Raw genomic sequence first — 21296 nt, 5'->3', positions numbered from 1 at the left:
TTGTTTCAGGTGCAGAGATGCGTCTTGTTATCACGGAGGTCAGAATGAGGAAGTGTACACTACACAGGACCGCGTAACGCAGAAGGCATAATTGCATTTTTAAAACATTACAGAGCTCGCTGGAGAAAGGGCAGGGCTGCCCGGTTCTGTTCATCATTTTTATGGACAGCATTTCTAGGCGCAGCCAGGGGCCGGAGGGGGTCGGGTTCGGGGACCACACGATTTCGTCTCTGCTCTTTGCAGATGATGTTGTCGTGTTGGCCCCATCAGACCAGGACCTTCAGCATGCACTGGGACGGTGTGCAGCCGAGTGTGAAGCGGCTGGGATGAGAATCAGCACCTCCAAATCCGAGGCCATGGTCCTCAGTCGGAAAAGGTGGCTGCTTGCCTACTTCAGGTTGGTGGAGAGTTCCTTCCTCAAGTGGAGGAGTTCAAGTATCTTGGGGTCTTGTTCACGAGTGAGGGAAGGATGGAACGGGAGATTGACAGACGGATCGGTGCAGCTTCTGCAGTAATGCGGTCGGTGTACCGGTCTGTCGTGGTGAAGGATTTACCGGTCAATCTACGTTCCTACTCTCACCTATGGTCGTGAGCTGTGGGTCATGACCGAAAGGACAAGATACCGGATACAGGCGGCCGAAATGAGCTTTCTCCACAGGGTGGCTGGGCGATCCCTTAGAGATCGGGTGAGGAGCTCGGTCACTCGGGAGGAGCTCAGAGTAGAGCCGCTGCTCCTCCACATCGGAGGTGTTCCCAGGGTGCGTCCCACCGGGAGGAGACCCCAGGGAAGACCTAGGACACGCTGCGAGACTATCTCCCGGCTGGCCTGGGAACGCCTCGGTGTCCCCCCGGAAGAGCTGGAGGAAGTGTCCGGGGAGAGGGAAGTCTGGGCATCTCTGCTTAGACTGCTGCCCCCGCGACCCGGCCCCGGATAAGCGGAAGAAGATGGATGGATGGTTTTTAAGGACTACAACAAACGGCTGGTAGGGACTACACGAGCTTCCTCCCGGGTTAGTGACATCACCAAGCCTAGAATTTACATAAACCCCGCCCCCTGAACACGATTTATAGATTATCAAGACAGAATATGCTAATCAATGACTAGAAGATAACTACACATACGCTGCATAAATTCATCAACTAACCATTCAGAAATGTCCTGTTCTTCTACATGTTATCACTTCTTCTTGAGTCTCTCCATCATTGTCTGACTCCGGTTTGAACATAAAAGGCTAAAAGTTTTTGAAATGTTCAGTGCGTGTGTGTGTGTGTGTGTGTGTGTGTGTGTGTGTGTGTGTGTGTGTGTGAGGTAATCGAAGCTCCGCCCCCCTGTGTCGGGAGCAGCAGCTCATTTGCATTTAAAGGGACAGACACAAAACTGTGTGTTTTTGCTCACCCTCAAAAAGTGACAATTTTAACATGATATATAAACATCTGTGGGGTATTTTGAGCTAAAACTTCACACACACACTCTGGGGACATCAGAGACTTATTTTACATCTTGTGAAAAGGGCATTATACCACCCCTTTAAAAATATACCTAATCCTGGCTTAATCTAAGCCCTGTCTGTGAAACCGTGTCTTGTAGTACGATTAGCATTAGCCAGAACTTGATATTCAAGCAGAAGGAACTGGAGGACATTTTCTGAATGATACCAATCCACAATTGTGACTGATGCGATGCACAGTTATTGAACAGAACTGAATCAACACTGAACTGAACAATGACACTATTGTCTTTTTAGAGCTGCTTCACAGCAGAACTGAACTCTGTGTGCATCATTGATCATTATTATCCTGATTATCCCTGTGAAACTTTGAAACGATCGGCGCTGCGTTTCCCAAAAGCATTGTAAGCCTAAGTTGAAGAACAATCGCCAATGGTCTCTATACGATAGGCTATACAATTTACGTATTGTAAGCCCTGTATTGTATAAAGCGCTATATAATCAGTGTTAGACTACTATAAAAAAGTAAACTAGTTATTAGCTGATTTAACAACAGAAGGAGTTTATAAGTTTATATTGTTTAAAATCTTTTGAGGACCCTTTGACCAGAAATAAGTTCAATAGGTCAGATATGGACTTCTATATGGCCTATGAAGCATCGGAAGGAGTCTATGAGTATCAAGACCGAGTATGGGCCAGAAATATGTTCAGTAGATCAAATATGGACGACTGTCTGGCTGATATATCATCACAAGAAGTCAATATGTATAGTCAGTTACACTTCAACAGTGTAATTAGATTATTGTATGAATTACTCTCTCTAAAAAGTATTGCACTCTAATGAAATGAAGCATTTATACAGCGCTTTACTACTATACACCTCCAATCACACAACACCAAGGTGGACATTCAACTGCTCTTTTAATTCTTTCAAACAAATAATAAAACAATCTTAGACTGACAAAAGTTTTTAAAGACAGAAGTTTACATTAAAAACATATATTTTAACATTAGATGTTACATTTTGATGTGAAATCCTCTATTGTTCTATATGTACAGTGTTTAATGCAATTACATGAGTCATTTTGTACCCACCATTTTGTACCCGGCTGTAACGATACACCAAACCTACGATTCGGTTCGTATCACGATTTTTGACCCACGATTCGGTTCATATCACGATTTGTTTTTGGATAAAAAAACCAAACAAACTCCATGTTTTCGGTGCTGATGCGGTGGTGACGCGTTCATGTAACATGTAAGGGTGGCGCTGCCAATAAAGCACCTAAAAGCGGTCACAAAGAACCGGCAAAAGTAATGATTATGAATATGTTTAATATAGCAAGGAGACATTTTAATTGTTTATTAATAAACAAGTGTTTTCTGTGTCGGCTGCGAAGATGAAGTTGACGATGCTGACACGCGATCTACACGGCAGAGAGAAATGCACATTTCATACGGATTACATTGTTTTCTTTCGTTTTGAATTGTTCTGTTTAAAAGTATGATTTCAAGCGTTCTGTAGATAATATATATATATATTTCTCAGGTCTGTGAGGCACGTAGGCTATGCTGAGTTTCGGTTCGTTTATGAGACGAGCTCCAGTTCATGCGCCGGCGCCTCCGTGTCGTCGTGATATCTATTATCTGCTTTACTTATTATTTATTAAATCCAGGCAAGTGGTTGATGAAACATTGATTAAAATTAAGATACAATTAATAGAAAACAAAATTCACTTTAAAGAAAGGCATTGTGCTTTCTGATTGAGGTCTCTGTGAAAGTTTTAAAGCATCTTTTAGTGCCGCTTTCAGAGCGGTCACGTCCGTAACCAAGAACTGTCACGTCCGTAACATTGTTTTTTCCTCATAAATGCGAGCACGAAAAATAAAATAAAATAAATATTTTATGTTCTGTGGAGAGCATAGGAGAGCTTACATTAGTAACTACAGGACATCGTCTTTCAAAACATGACCTGCACGAAAGAGAAAACAAATGAATGCGTCATTGTACCCAGCACATCTCAAACCAAACCATGATCCCTTACTTTACTTTTTTAGGGAAAAGTAATTAAATCACAGTAATTAATTATAGTAATGCATTGCACTCAGCACTAAATAAAGGTGACTCTGTTTTGATGCTGCTGGGACTGTGTACTATATCCATGCAAATAGCCAATGATATCTGATCCCGCTCCGTTCCCGGGTTTAACCCTGTGCATTATTCAGCAGTTTTACTTTAAACAGGAGAAACATTCACAATCTTTGTATTAAAGTGTTTCGAGAGAGTTCACATCATATCTGAATTACTGAAGAGCTTCCAGATCATCTTGGACTCTTATTACCCCTTTAAACCTGGAGTTTGGAGGCTCCGACTTGTACGTTCGGACACCATGCATTTATTTGAGGTGCAATATAGTAGAAAGTCAATGGCAGATTAGATTAGATAATAGTATGCCTTATTTAACAATTGTATATTACAGATCTGTAATCAGGCCTATCTGACTTTTATGAATGATAGGAAACCTTCCTGTCGCCACATATAAACCCCTAATCATGCACAGTATAGTTCACAATGCCCTGGTTTCACAGGCCGGGTTTAGATTAAGCCAGGATTAGGCCGTAGTTAATTTAGGACTTTTAAGTTGCTTTTATAAACATGCCTTAGAAATGGGAATAAGTCTTAACATTCATGATATTTTATTGAAATTTTCCTTATGAAATTTGTATAATTATATTATATTTTAAATAAAATATTCACACAGTATGACATGATGCAGACAAAAAAGAGAGAGTTTTCACTTGTGTCCTTTGATTATAAATAAAATATTCACACAGTATTGATTATGCCTATGCCATATATATGTTAGGAGCACTCAAGCTTTTAAAGTGCATTTAACACAACTGAGATTTTCAGTGAGTTTAATACTGACACTTATGCATTTCCAAATGTATCTACTTATTGAGAATTATGATGCCCTATTAATTTGTCATAACATTTTTTGCTGTTATAAAACAACTTACCTTTTTTTAGAAATAACTTAAATATCCAACTAAACTGAGGTTAACTAAACTTAATATTAAGTTAAGCACGAACACATACTTTTTTTAGGTTGAAACAACACATTATTTCTAATTCTAATGTTAAATTCTAAGTTATAATCACAGCACACATCACAGTGTAGGCTATATTAAGTGTTACGCATTGTAACTAAACAACTACAGTATAATGGACCATGCTAGTTCCATGAAGACAGTGTTCACTTCACACACAGATGCACAGACTTCACTGTAAAAAGTTTTCAGGTCACTATTTTTTTTTAGTAAACCCGTTGCCTTAAAATTATTAAGTAAATAAACTTAACACTTAGGCTAAGTGAAAAATAAAATAAGTTATGAACTGAACAATTCCACATTAGGCCTACTTAATTTTTTAGATTAAGCATGAAGTTTATTTACTTCATGGAAGGCAATTTTAATGCAACGGGTTTCCTAATTCCTAAGTTAAATTAACTGATTACTTTTTACAGTGTTGTTACTTCATTGAAATTAAACATACGACGACTGACAGTGATGAGCGATTTCCCTCCAGACCCACAGGTGGCGCTGCTCGACACACACACACACACACACACACACACACACACACAGCGCGGGAGAGTTTGGCTGAAGTATCTGCAAATGTTGCGGATAAATGTAATGTAATATTCAACACGAACAGACAGGCTGCGAGTTTTCAAAGCTTTTAGAGGAATATAAAGTGCTGGATGAAACGCAGAGGCAGGGAGCGGGACATGTGAGCAACAAACGCGTGCTTTGTGTGTCATTGTAAGTATAACGTTACCAATAGTAATATTATTATTGTCACACTGTAACGTTATGTCAAACTCGGACACAGTCATACTAGCATTACTGTTATTATATGCCGAACTAGCTTTGTGGTGTTTTCTTGTTAAAGGCGCATGACATGAAGCTGTAATGGGTGACAGGACTCTGCCTGGATGGATGAACAACACACCTCAAGAAGAACAGGTGAGAAAACTCAACAACACGCACACACACCACACTACAACACTAACACACACCACAATACACTACAACACTAACACACACCACACTACAACACTAACACACACCACACTACAACACTAACACACACCACAATACACTACAACACTAACACACACCACACTACAACACTAACACACACCACACTACAACACTAACACACACCACACTACAACACTAACACACACCACAATACACTACAACACTAACACACACCACACTACAACACTTAACACACACCACAATACACTACAACACTAACACACACCACACTACAACACTAACACACACCACAATACACTACAACACTAACACACACCACACTACAACACTAACACACAACACAACACACTACAACACTAACACACACCACACTACAACACTAACACACACCACACTACAACACTAACACACACCACAATACACTACAACACTAACACACACCACACTACAACACTAACACACACCACACTACAACACTAACACACACCACAATACACTACAACACTAACACACACCACACTACAACACTAACACACACCACACTACAACACTAACACACACCACACTACAACACTAACACACACCACAATACACTACAACACTAACACACACCACAATACACTACAACACTAACACACACCACAATACACTACAACACTAACACACAATACACTACAACACTAACACACAATACACTACAACACTAACACACACCACACTACAACACTAACACACACCACACTACAACACTAACACACACCACAATACACTACAACACTAACACACACCACACTACAACACTAACACACACCACACTACAACACTAACACACACCACAATACACTACAACACTAACACACACCACAATACACTACAACACTAACACACACCACAATACACTACAACACTAACACACACACCACACTACAACACTAACACACACACCACACTACAACACTAACACACACCACACTACAACACTAACACACACCACACTACAACACTAACACACACCACACTACAACACTAACACACACCACACTACAACACTAACACACACCACACTACAACACTAACACACACCACAATACACTACAACACTAACACACACCACAATACACTACAACACTAACACACACACCACACTACAACACTAACACACACCACACTACAACACTAACACACACCACAATACACTACAACACTAACACACACCACACTACAACACTAACACACACCACAATACACTACAACACTAACACACACCACACTACAACACTTAACACACACCACAATACACTAACACAACACACTACGCTAACACACAACACACACTAACACACACCACACTACAACACTAACACATACCACAATACACTACAACACTAACACACACCACACTACAACACTAACACACACCACAATACACTACAACACTAACACACACCACACTACAACACTTAACACACACCACAATACACTAACACAACACACTACGCTAACACACAACACACACTAACACACACCACACTACAACACTAACACATACCACAATACACTACAACACTAACACACACCACACTACAACACTTAACACACACCACACTACAACACTAACACACACCACACTACAACACTAACACACACCACACTACAACACTAACACACACCACACTACAACACTAACACACACCACACTACAACACTAACACACACCACACTACAACACTAACACACACCACACTACAACACTAACACATACCACAATACACTACAACACTAACACACACCACACTACAACACTAACACACACCACACTACAACACTAACACACACCACACTACAACACTAACACACACCACACTACAACACTAACACTAACACACACCACAATACACTAACACACACCACACTACAACACTAACACACACCACACTACAACACTAACACACACCACACTACAACACTAACACTAACACACACCACAATACACTAACACACACCACACTACACTGACCTGTTTGCTCCTTTTCTTCGTCCATACACCTGTCCTCTTCTTTGGTGTGTTGTGTGTATGAGGAAATGCTCCCAATGTACCTGTGCTTTCTCTAATGTGTGTGTTTTCCATTGGCTGAGAAAGAAATAGCCACTTATTTGCATTATTTACTGAGACACCTGCAGCTCTGCCATGCTTATATTCAAATAAAACCAAAGCACTGTTTGCAGGTCAACAGTCTAGAAATACTGGTTTAATACTGGTCTACTTGTGTTCTGGTCTACATAAGTAACACGAGTAGACCAGTATTGTAGACCAGAACACAAGTAGACCAGTATTGTAGACCAGAACACACGTAGACCAGTATTGTAGACCAGAACACAAGTAGACCAGTATAGTAGACCAGAACACAAGTAGACCAGTATAGTAGACCAGTATTGTAGACTAGGGCTGCATAACGATTAATCGCAACTAATCGTTTGCAGAATAAAAGTTTTTGTTTACATCATATATGTATGTACTGTGTATAATAATTGTGTATTTATAAATACACAAACATGCATGTATATATTTAAAAAATATTTATGTTTATATACATTTTTATATATTTAAATATAATTTATATTATATATAATTATAAATACTTAATATATAAATAGATTTATTTCTTAAAATTATACATGCATGTTTGTGTATTTATAAATACACAATTATTATACACAGTACACATACATGTATAATTTTAAGAAAAAAATTCTATTTATATATTATTTATTTATAATTATATATAATATAAATTATATTTAAATATATAAAAATGTAGGCTATATAAACATGTAAATATTTTTTAAATATACATGCATGTTTGTGTATGCATGTATATAAATTGTGTATAAATGCATAATTATTATACACAGTACATACATATATGATGTAAACAAAAACTTTTATTCTGCAAACGATTAGTTGCGATTAATCGTTATGCAGCCCTAGTCTACAATACTGGTCTACTTGTGTTCTGGTCTACAATACTGGTCTACTTGTGTTCTGGTCTACAATACTGGTCTACTTGTGTTCTGGTCTACAATACTGGTCTACGTGTGTTCTGGTCTACAATACTGGTCTACTTGTTTTCTGGTCTACAATACTGGTCTACTTGTGTTCTGGTCTACTTGTGTTCTGGTCTACTTGTGTTCTGGTCTACAATACTGGTCTACTTGTGTACTGGTCTACTTGTGTTCTGGTCTACTTGTGTTCTGGTCTACAATACTGGTCTACTTGTGTACTGGTCTACTTGTGTTCTAGTCTACTTGTGTTCTGGTCTACAATACTGGTCTACTTGTGTTCTGGTCTACGTGTGTTCTGGTCTACGTGTGTTCTGGTCTACAATACTGGTCTACGTGTGTTCTGGTCTACAATACTGGTCTACGTGTGTTCTGGTCTACAATACTGGTCTACGTGTGTTCTGGTCTACAATACTGGTCTACGTGTGTTCTGGTCTAGAATACTGGTCTACTTGTGTTCTGGTCTACAATACTGGTCTACGTGTGTTCTGGTCTACAATACTGGTCTACGTGTGTTCTGGTCTACAATACTGGTCTACGTGTGTTCTGGTCTACAATACTGGTCTACGTGTGTTCTGGTCTACTTGTGTTCTGGTTTACAATACTGGTCTACTTGTGTTCTGGTCTACTTGTGTTCTGGTCTACAATACTGGTCTACGTGTGTTCTGGTCTACAATACTGGTCTACGTGTGTTCTGGTCTACAATACTGGTCTACGTGTGTACTGGTCTACTTGTGTTCTGGTCTACTTGTGTTCTGGTCTACAATACTGGTCTACGTGTGTTCTGGTCTACTTGTGTTCTGGTTTACAATACTGGTCTACTTGTGTTCTGGTCTACTTGTGTTCTGGTCTACTTGTGTTCTGGTTTACAATACTGGTCTACTTGTGTTCTGGTTTACAATACTGGTCTACTTGTGTTCTGGTCTACTTGTGTTCTGGTCTACTTGTGTTCTGGTCTACGTGTGTTCTGGTCTACTTGTGTTCTGGTTTACAATACTGGTCTACTTGTGTTCTGGTCTACTTGTGTTCTGGTCTACTTGTGTTCTGGTCTACAATACTGGTCTACTTGTGTTCTGGTCTACGTGTGTTCTGGTCTACGTGTGTTCTGGTCTACTTGTGTTCTGGTCTACTTGTGTTCTGGTCTACAATACTGGTCTACGTGTGTTCTGGTCTACTTGTGTTCTGGTCTACAATACTGGTCTACTTGTGTTCTGGTCTACTTGTGTTCTGGTCTACTTGTGTTCTGGTCTACAATACTGGTCTACTTGTGTTCTGGTCTACGTGTGTTCTGGTCTACTTGTGTTCTGGTCTACTTGTGTTCTGGTCTACAATACTGGTCTACGTGTGTTCTGGTCTACTTGTGTTCTGGTCTACAATACTGGTCTACTTGTGTTCTGGTCTACTTGTGTTCTGGTCTACAATACTGGTCTACGTGTGTTCTGGTCTACTTGTGTTCTGGTCTACAATACTGGTCTACTTGTGTTATGGTCTACTTGTGTTCTGGTCTACTATACTGGTCTACTTGTGTTCTGGTCTACAACACTGGTCTACTTGTGTTCTGGTCTACAATACTGGTCTACGTGTGTTCTGGTCTACAATACTGGTCTACGTGTGTTCTGGTCTACAATACTGGTCTATGTGTGTTCTGGTCTACAATACTGGTCTACTTGTGTTCTGGTCTACAATACTGGTCTACGTGTGTTCTGGTCTACAATACTGGTCTACGTGTGTTCTGGTCTACAATACTGGTCTACGTGTGTTCTGGTCTACAACACTGGTCTACTTGTGTTCTGGTCTACAATACTGGTCTACTTGTGTTCTGGTCTACAATACTGGTCTACGTGTGTTCTGGTCTACAATACTGGTCTATGTGTGTTCTGGTCTACAATACTGGTCTACGTGTGTTCTGGTCTACAATACTGGTCTACGTGTGTTCTGGTCTACAATACTGGTCTACGTGTGTTCTGGTCTACAATACTGGTCTATGTGTGTTCTGGTCTACAATACTGGTCTACTTGTGTTCTGGTCTACAATACTGGTCTACGTGTGTTCTGGTCTACAATACTGGTCTACGTGTGTTCTGGTCTACAATACTGGTCTACGTGTGTTCTGGTCTACAATACTGGTCTACTTGTTTTCTGGTCTACAATACTGGTCTACTTGTGTTCTGGTCTACTTGTGTTCTGGTCTACTTGTGTTCTGGTCTACAATACTGGTCTACTTGTGTACTGGTCTACTTGTGTTCTGGTCTACTTGTGTTCTGGTCTACAATACTGGTCTACTTGTGTACTGGTCTACTTGTGTTCTAGTCTACTTGTGTTCTGGTCTACAATACTGGTCTACTTGTGTTCTGGTCTACGTGTGTTCTGGTCTACAATACTGGTCTACGTGTGTTCTGGTCTACAATACTGGTCTACGTGTGTTCTGGTCTACAATACTGGTCTACGTGTGTTCTGGTCTACAATACTGGTCTACGTGTGTTCTGGTCTAGAATACTGGTCTACTTGTGTTCTGGTCTACAATACTGGTCTACGTGTGTTCTGGTCTACAATACTGGTCTACGTGTGTTCTGGTCTACAATACTGGTCTACGTGTGTTCTGGTCTACAATACTGGTCTACGTGTGTTCTGGTCTACTTGTGTTCTGGTTTACAATACTGGTCTACTTGTGTTCTGGTCTACTTGTGTTCTGGTCTACAATACTGGTCTACGTGTGTTCTGGTCTACAATACTGGTCTACGTGTGTTCTGGTCTACAATACTGGTCTACGTGTGTACTGGTCTACTTGTGTTCTGGTCTACTTGTGTTCTGGTCTACAATACTGGTCTACGTGTGTTCTGGTCTACTTGTGTTCTGGTTTACAATACTGGTCTACTTGTGTTCTGGTCTACTTGTGTACTGGTCTACTTGTGTTCTGGTTTACAATACTGGTCTACTTGTGTTCTGGTTTACAATACTGGTCTACTTGTGTTCTGGTCTACTTGTGTTCTGGTCTACTTGTGTTCTGGTCTACGTGTGTTCTGGTCTACTTGTGTTCTGGTTTACAATACTGGTCTACTTGTGTTCTGGTCTACTTGTGTTCTGGTCTACTTGTGTTCTGGTCTACAATACTGGTCTACTTGTGTTCTGGTCTACGTGTGTTCTGGTCTACTTGTGTTCTGGTCTACTTGTGTTCTGGTCTACAATACTGGTCTACGTGTGTTCTGGTCTACTTGTGTTCTGGTCTACAATACTGGTCTACTTGTGTTATGGTCTACTTGTGTTCTGGTCTACTTGTGTTCTGGTCTACAATACTGGTCTACTTGTGTTCTGGTCTACGTGTGTTCTGGTCTACTTGTGTTCTGGTCTACTTGTGTTCTGGTCTACAATACTGGTCTACGTGTGTTCTGGTCTACTTGTGTTCTGGTCTACAATACTGGTCTACTTGTGTTCTGGTCTACTTGTGTTCTGGTCTACAATACTGGTCTACGTGTGTTCTGGTCTACTTGTGTTCTGGTCTACAATACTGGTCTACTTGTGTTATGGTCTACTTGTGTTCTGGTCTACTATACTGGTCTACTTGTGTTCTGGTCTACAACACTGGTCTACTTGTGTTCTGGTCTACAATACTGGTCTACGTGTGTTCTGGTCTACAATACTGGTCTACGTGTGTTCTGGTCTACAATACTGGTCTATGTGTGTTCTGGTCTACAATACTGGTCTACTTGTGTTCTGGTCTACAATACTGGTCTACGTGTGTTCTGGTCTACAATACTGGTCTACGTGTGTTCTGGTCTACAATACTGGTCTACGTGTGTTCTGGTCTACAACACTGGTCTACTTGTGTTCTGGTCTACAATACTGGTCTACTTGTGTTCTGGTCTACAATACTGGTCTACGTGTGTTCTGGTCTACAATACTGGTCTATGTGTGTTCTGGTCTACAATACTGGTCTACGTGTGTTCTGGTCTACAATACTGGTCTACGTGTGTTCTGGTCTACAATACTGGTCTACGTGTGTTCTGGTCTACAATACTGGTCTATGTGTGTTCTGGTCTACAATACTGGTCTACTTGTGTTCTGGTCTACAATACTGGTCTACGTGTGTTCTGGTCTACAATACTGGTCTACGTGTGTTCTGGTCTACAATACTGGTCTACGTGTGTTCTGGTCTACAATACTGGTCTATGTGTGTTCTGGTCTACAATACTGGTCTACGTGTGTTCTGGTCTACAATACTGGTCTACGTGTGTTCTGGTCTACAATACTGGTCTATGTGTGTTCTGGTCTACAATACTGGTCTACTTGTGTTCTGGTCTACAATACTGGTCTATGTGTGTTCTGGTCTACAATACTGGTCTACTTGTGTTCTGGTCTACAATACTGGTCTACGTGTGTTCTGGTCTACAATACTGGTCTATGTGTGTTCTGGTCTACAATACTGGTCTACTTGTGTTCTGGTCTACAATACTGGTCTACTTGTGTTCTGGTCTACTTGTGTTCTGGTCTACTATACTGGTCTACTTGTGTTCTGGTCTACAATACTGGTCTACGTGTGTTCTGGTCTACAATACTGGTCTACGTGTGTTCTGGTCTACAATACTGGTCTACTTGTGTTCTGGTCTACTATACTGGTCTACTTGTGTTCTTGTCTACAATACTGGTCTACTTGTGTTCTGGTCTACAATACTGGTCTACTTGTGTTCTGGTCTACTATACTGGTCTACTTGTGTTCTGGTCTACAATACTGGTCTACTTGTGTTCTGGTCTACTTGTGTTCTGGTCTACAATACTGGTCTACTTGTGTTCTGGTCTACAATACTGGTCTACGTGTGTACTGGTCTACAATACTGGTCTACGTGTGTACTGGTCTACTTGTGTTCTGGTCTACAATACTGGTCTACTTGTGTTCTGGTCTACTTGTGTTCTGGTCTACAATACTGGTCTACTTGTGTTCTGGTCTTCTTGTGTTCTGGTCTACAATACTGGTCTACTTGTGTTCTGGTCTACTTGTGTTCTGGTCTACTTGTGTTCTGGTCTACTTGTGTTCTGGTCTACAATACTGGTCATGGGTTATGTAGTGTAAGTCCGTTCCAAAGCTTTTATAAAGTGTGACGCCGCTGGTCTAGATCATGATCGGTGTGTTATGCATGTTATGATGAATCATCAGCGTATAGATGGAGTGAGTTTCCTGGCACTGAAGCGCTGTACTGTGAATATGATCTTTGCATGATCCAGCTTCGCCATCAGAACCGGCATATTTCTGATTCTGTATCAGTCGAAGCACAAATCTTCAAATCAACGCTCTTGTTATTTATATTTCTAAATGTTGTTTTAAAGAGAATAGCTGTGTGGTTATCCAGTTTCAAGAAGAGAGACGATAACTTCACCGTCTAAGCTGGAATACAAACATGGTGGATATAGAGATCACACACACCTGTACGAAGAGCACTAGAGATCACACACACCTGTACGAAGAGCACTAGAGATCACACACACCTGTACGAAGAGCACTAGAGATCACACACACCTGTGTGAAGAGCACTAGAGATCACACACACCTGTACGAAGAGCACTAGAGATCACACACACCTGTGTGAAGAGCACTAGAGATCACACACACCTGTGTGACGAGCACTAGAGATCACACACACCTGTACGAAGAGCACTAGAGATCACACACACCTGTGGGAAGAGCACTAGAGATCACACACACCTGTGTGAAGAGCACTAGAGATCACACACACCTGTACGAAGAGCACTAGAGATCACACACACCTGTACGAAGAGCACTAGAGATCACACACACCTGTACGAAGAGCACTAGAGATCACACACACCTGTACGAAGAGCACTAGAGATCACACACACCTGTGTGAAGAGCACTAGAGATCACACACACCTGTACGAAGAGCACTAGAGATCACACACACCTGTGTGAAGAGCACTAGAGATCACACACACCTGTGTGAAGAGCACTAGAGATCACACACACCTGTGTGAAGAGCACTAGAGATCACACACACCTGTACGAAGAGCACTAGAGATCGCACACACCTGTGTGAAGAGCACTAGAGATCACACACACACCTGTGTGAAGAGCACTAGAGATCACACACACCTGTGTGAAGAGCACTAGAGATCACACACACACCTGTGTGAAGAGCACTAGAGATCACACACACCTGTACGAAGAGCACTAGAGATCGCACACACCTGTACGAAGAGCACTAGAGATCACACACACCTGTGTGAAGAGCACTAGAGATCGCACACACCTGTACGAAGAGCACTAGAGATCACACACACCTGTGTGAAGAGCACTAGAGATCACACACACCTGTGTGAAGAGCACTAGAGATCGCACACACCTGTGTGAAGAGCACTAGAGATCGCACACACCTGTGTGAAGAGCACTAGAGATCACACACACCTGTGTGAAGAGCACTAGAGATCACACACACCTGTGTGAAGAGCACTAGAGATCACACACACCTGTGGGAAGAGCACTAGAGATCACACACACCTGTGGGAAGAGCACTAGAGATCACACACACCTGTGTGAAGAGCACTAGAGATCACACACACCTGTGGGAAGAGCACTAGAGATCACACACACCTGTGGGAAGAGCACTAGAGATCACACACACCTGTGTGAAGAGCACTAGAGATCACACACACCTGTACGAAGAGCACTAGAGATCACACACACCTGTACGAAGAGCACTAGAGATCACACACACCTGTGTGAAGAGCACTAGAGATCACACACACCTGTGTGAAGAGCACTAGAGATCGCACACACCTGTGTGAAGAGCACTAGAGATCACACACACCTGTGTGAAGAGCACTAGAGATCACACACACCTGTGTGAAGAGCACTAGAGATCACACACACCTGTGGGAAGAGCACTAGAGATCACACACACCTGTGGGAAGAGCACTAGAGATCACACACACCTGTGTGAAGAGCACTAGAGATCACACACACCTGTGGGAAGAGCACTAGAGATCACACACACCTGTGGGAAGAGCACTAGAGATCACACACACCTGTGTGAAGAGCACTAGAGATCACACACACCTGTACGAAGAGCACTAGAGATCACACACACCTGTACGAAGAGCACTAGAGATCACACACACCTGTGTGAAGAGCACTAGAGATCACACACACCTGTGTGAAGAGCACTAGAGATCACACACACCTGTGTGAAGAGCACTAGAGATCACACACACCTGTGGGAAGAGCACTAGAGATCACACACACCTGTGGGAAGAGCACTAGAGATCACACACACCTGTGTGAAGAGCACTAGAGATCACACACACCTGTGGGAAGAGCACTAGAGATCACACACACCTGTGGGAAGAGCACTAGAGATCACACACACCTGTGTGAAGAGCACTAGAGATCACACACACCTGTACGAAGAGCACTAGAGATCACACACACCTGTACGAAGAGCACTAGAGATCACACACACCTGTGTGAAGAGCACTAGAGATCACACACACCTGTGTGAAGAGCACTAGAGATCACACACACCTGTGTGAAGAGCACTAGAGATCACACACACCTGTACGAAGAGCACTAGAGATCACACACACCTGTGTGAAGAGCATTAGAGATCACACACACCTGTGGGAAGAGCACTAGAGATCACACACACCTGTGGGAAGAGCACTAGAGATCACACACACCTGTGTGAAGAGCACTAGAGATCACACACACCTGTGTGAAGAGCACTAGAGATCACACACACCTGTGTGAAGAGCACTAGAGATCACACACACCTGTGTGAAGAGCACTAGAGATCACACACACCTGTGTGAAGAGCACTAGAGATCACACACACCTGTACGAAGAGCACTAGAGATCACACACACACACCTGTGTGAAGAGCACTAGAGATCACACACACCTGTGTGAAGAGCACTAGAGATCACACACACCTGTACGAAGAGCACTAGAGATCACACACACCTGTACGAAGAGCACTAGAGATCACACACACATGTACGAAGAGCACTAGAGATCTCACACACCTGTACGAAGAGCACTAGAGATCACACACACCTGTACGAAGAGCACTAGAGATCACACATACCTGTACGAAGAGCACTAGAGATCTCACACACCTGTACGAAGAGCACTAGAGATCACACACACCTGTACGAAGAGCACTAGAGATCACACACACCTGTACGAAGAGCACTAGAGATCACACACACCTGTGTGAAGAGCACTAGAGATCACACACACACCAGACGAAGAGCACTAGAGATCACACACACCTGTACGAAGAGCACTAGAGATCACACACACCTGTACGAAGAGCACTAGAGATCACACACACCTGTACGAAGAGCACTAGAGATCACACACACCTGTGTGAAGAGCACTAGAGATCACACACACCTGTACGAAGAGCACTAGAGATCTCACACACCTGTACGAAGAGCACTAGAGATCTCACACACCTGTACGAAGAGCACTAGAGATCACACACACCTGTGTGAAGAGCACTAGAGATCACACACACCTGTACGAAGAGCACTAGAGATCACACACACCTGTACGAAGAGCACTAGAGATCACACACACCAGACGAAGAGCACTTGAGATCACACACACCTGTACGAAGAGCACTAGAGATCACACACACCTGTACGAAGAGCACTAGAGATCACACACACCTGTACGAAGAGCACTAGAGATCACACACACCTGTACGAAGAGCACTAGAGATCACACACACCTGTGTGAAGAGCACTAGAGATCACACACACCTGTACGAAGAGCACTAGAGATCACACACACCTGTGTGAAGAGCACTAGAGATCACACACACCTGTGTGAAGAGCACTAGAGATCACACACACCTGTACGAAGAGCACTAGAGATCACACACACCTGTGTGAAGAGCACTAGAGATCACACACACCTGTGTGAAGAGCACTAGAGATCACACACACCTGTACGAAGAGCACTAGAGATCACACACACCTGTGTGAAGAGCACTAGAGATCACACACACCTGTGTGAAGAGCACTAGAGATCACACACACCTGTACGAAGAGCACTAGAGATCACACACACCTGTGTGAAGAGCACTAGAGATCACACACACCTGTGTGAAGAGCACTAGAGATCACACACACCTGTACGAAGAGCACTAGAGATCACACACACCTGTGTGAAGAGCACTAGAGATCACACACACCTGTGTGAAGAGCACTAGAGATCACACACACCTGTACGAAGAGCACTAGAGATCACACACACCTGTACGCAGAGCACTAGAGATCACACACACCTGTACGAAGAGCAGTAGAGATCACACACACCTGTGTGAAGAGCACTAGAGATCACACACACCTGTACGAAGAGCACTAGAGATCACACACACCTGTACGAAGAGCACCTGGCAGCCCTTCATATTATATTATTATCATGACTGTAGTAGGGTCGTGTATCTCCGTGGCCGCGCGGCCGTGAACATGGACTCGCTGGTTCTGCTTGTACAGTAGATCTCCTCAGATCGGGTCTGACTGGGCTTTATGTGCTTCTGCAGACATCAGTAAGCTGTAAAAAGAATATTCTGGAGGATCATCTTCCTTATCTGGAGTTTGGAGGGACGGTCACCTACAGCCAGGAAAGACACGACTGCTCATTTCTATCAGAAGATTTACGGTAATATATTTGGATGAACTTTACAACTTTATTGTTGCATTTTCATAACAAATTAAGATGCACTACCAAGGATTTCTACTTTAAAGAGATAGTTCACCCACAAATGTAAATTCTGTCATCATTTACTCGCCCTCAAGTTGCTCCAAACTAGTGCTGGGTATCGATTCAAATTTCAAGAATCGATTCGATTCCGATTCTCAAGATCTTGAATCGATTATCATTATTCGATTCGATTCGATCCGATCTGATCCGATCTTATATTTTTAAAATCAAAAGTTTTTACTGTTCATGAACAATCAAGTGTTTGTATTAAACAACATTCACAAACATACATTAATGTTGTAAAAATGTATTGTTCACTCAATGTATTGATGTTAGTTAAGGCATTAATGTTAATGAATGGTGTCTTAATGTAGTGTTACCAACAAAACAGGAGATAAAACGTGTTTTATTTGACTTAATTGACTGTCCTTTTATTTAATCCAAAACTGCGTTCATATTTAAAAGGCCTTTTAAACCAGATACAACGAACCGCACACGATACCACTTTAGGGGCCGTTCACATATCGCGTTTTATGCGCGTGCAAATTCAGTGAGAAGCACTTCAATGCATCTCAACAGGTCATGTGACAAAAACAACGGCCTTTCCGTAACAACATGGAAAGCTCGGCCGAACAGCTGATCATAGCTGTACAGGGCGGCTTTTTATTTCTCATCTCAATGAATATATCTAGTAGTAAAGCTAATGCAAGGGCTAGAAATCAATTAATTATTTGATGATACTTCCTCGTCATCATGGAGAGCGCAGTTTGCACGAGTTTGCACCGCTTTCTCCTCTCAACAAGCGCGTGCTTTCCCTTTGCGTCTGCCGTTGCTATGCAACCATGAACAGAGGCGCGCCTGGAAAACGAATTTGCACGCACAAAAAACGCGCTATGTGAACGATTCATTCCTCCTTTCTTGTCAACAAGTGGATTCAGAGAAACCGCATTAGCAGCGCCGCCGGTCGCCGTGTCTCAGTGTGTTTATGGGGAAAATGTAGGCCCGTTATTAAATCGATCCTCTGAGTTACGGATCGATCTTTAGAAATTAATATGAAAATCGATTTAGAATTGGTGAATCGATTTTTTCCAACACAGCACTACTCCAAACCCGTGTGAGTTTCTTCGTTCTGTTGAACACAAAGATGATAGTTTGAAGAATATGGGTAACCACACAGTTTCTGGTCCAGCCCTGTCCATAGTATGTAAAAAATAAACTATATAATACAAAAATAATCCGATTGCATACGGACTTGTAGCACAGTGGGAATAAAGTCACGTAACTAAATCGTGAGAAAATTGTGATTTTAACCGAGGAAGCGGGTGTGTGAGCGGGTGAGCTGGAGTCGCCAGGCAATGCGTCATATCCGCGTTAGCCTCGGTGTCCGCTCGTACTGCGCGGAGTCCTGGACACATGCGGACATTGTAATTGTAGCGTCTATCAAGCAACAAACGTTAGCTTGTGTCGCGCAGGCGGTGTGGAACACGTTATTCTTTACCGATTGCAGCCGGTTCTGTCGACAGACCCATAAAGTCCCATAAACGTACGGGTCAATTTGATATATTCCAAATGTAGCATTCGGTAATAGTTATGTTTATGTAAGGAAAGTATTATTGCTTTAGGCTTGTGTTTAGTTTATTGACATTGTTTATCACGTCTGGTGTTTATGGCCATGTAAATAAATATAGCATGTGTTATATATAAAGATTAATCCGTCTTTTGGCGAATGATGTGGGTGTTCGATGTACTTTTAAAACGATGGTTTAGAACACGTAAAACTGTGCAGCGTTATCGCAACAATGAACTCGACAAATACAGTAACATAACCAATTTTGTATTAAACATTACTTTTCTTGCGGTTAATTCATTTTAATGAAATAAAAGCTTGTCATTAAACGCAACATTTATAAAAATAGAACTTTATCTCATCCATCAACATGATTTTTCGATTCCCGTCTGATTTACATCCGTGGTGGAGTTACAAATGACAGTTCCCATCATTCCTTCACATCGTCATCAAGCTACTGATGAAGGTTCTGGGCGGTTCGTTCAGTCCTGTGTAGCCTTGACCCACACACATCTGAGAACACCCCCCTCTCTCCTTATGTCTGGCTTTTGTGTCGTCACATCCAGGTCTGGTCTGGCGTTGGGATCGGCCGTGGGATTTGATCTGGAATGGCCGCCCAGCTTCACCAAAGGGAAGACGAGGAAAGTGTCTGTAGTGCAGCTGTGTGCCTCAGAGGAGCAGTGCTTCCTGTTCCACGTCTCCTCCATGTCAGGTCAGCCCAGAAGCTCAGCAGGGCTGGGGAAAATATACAGATTTCTCCATTTTAATCCATTCTCATTTTTACGAGCCGATATCGATTCTTAAATCCCAGGAATCGGTTAGGCTAGTCGTCCTGTTTTCAGTTGATGAGTGAGTGGAACATTGTAGCGCATGCATCTCATCCAATAAATCACAATAATCTTTGTGCTTTGCTACTATTGATATGAAACAAAGTCTCAGATTTCAAATTACGTCCATTTTCTCACGAAATTCAAGCGAGATCGCTCTGACCGATCTTCTCTTCCGCCTCAATATAGTACCAGTTACAGTGCGAGATAAACATGAATGAGCATCTGATAGTGTGTTGAAGGAGAACTCCGGCGCAAAATGATCTTTTGGTCTAATTACACATTGTTACCTAGTCAACCGTTATCTGAGATTTGTTTTCATGATTATCGAATGTAAATAGTTTTATCTCTAAAAACAGTTTAGCCTATAACGCTAGTATAACGCTAGTATATGGGGCATTGAGTAATGACAAATAAAAATCGCTTGTTAATACCACTAACCAGGCTCAAAATAGCCCCACACTAACACGGCAGCATAATGAGGGTCCCTACATGCAAACCGAAGCATTGAGAACTGTGTAAGTGTCCAGACAGTTTAATAAGAAGATATTTTATACATACAGTCAACTTCACGTATACAGGCAGAAGCCATCTTTGAAAAACAGACTC

The 21296-nt window shown here is 42.2% G+C and overlaps 1 protein-coding gene across 6 annotated transcripts in view; it reads left to right on the top strand.

Moving 5' to 3' along the window:
* The first annotated feature begins 5020 nt into the window (after positions 1-5020).
* wrn (WRN RecQ like helicase) overlaps positions 5021-21296 on the top strand; it is a 67390-nt gene continuing 51114 nt past the window's right edge. For 3 of the 6 annotated variants that reach the window (XM_079600256.1, XM_079600255.1, XM_079600253.1), the window contains exons 1-4: positions 5063-5273; positions 5404-5477; positions 18133-18251; positions 20427-20572. In XM_079600256.1, coding sequence (XP_079456382.1) covers positions 5424-5477; positions 18133-18251; positions 20427-20572 — 319 coding nt within the window. In that variant the 5' untranslated portion in view covers positions 5063-5273; positions 5404-5423. Of the gene's footprint in view, positions 5274-5403; positions 5478-18132; positions 18252-20426; positions 20573-21296 lie in introns of all 6 variants that reach the window. The other 3 variants (XM_079600254.1, XM_079600258.1, XM_079600257.1) reach the window with 3 other exon arrangements.

The sequence above is a fragment of the Phoxinus phoxinus genome (assembly GCF_949152265.1).
Source record: "Phoxinus phoxinus genome assembly, chromosome: 23".
NCBI classification, from domain to species: Eukaryota; Metazoa; Chordata; class Actinopteri; order Cypriniformes; family Leuciscidae; genus Phoxinus; species Phoxinus phoxinus.
The sequence above is the reverse complement of the archived record's forward strand: the minus strand, read 5'-3'. Positions and strand labels throughout refer to the sequence as shown.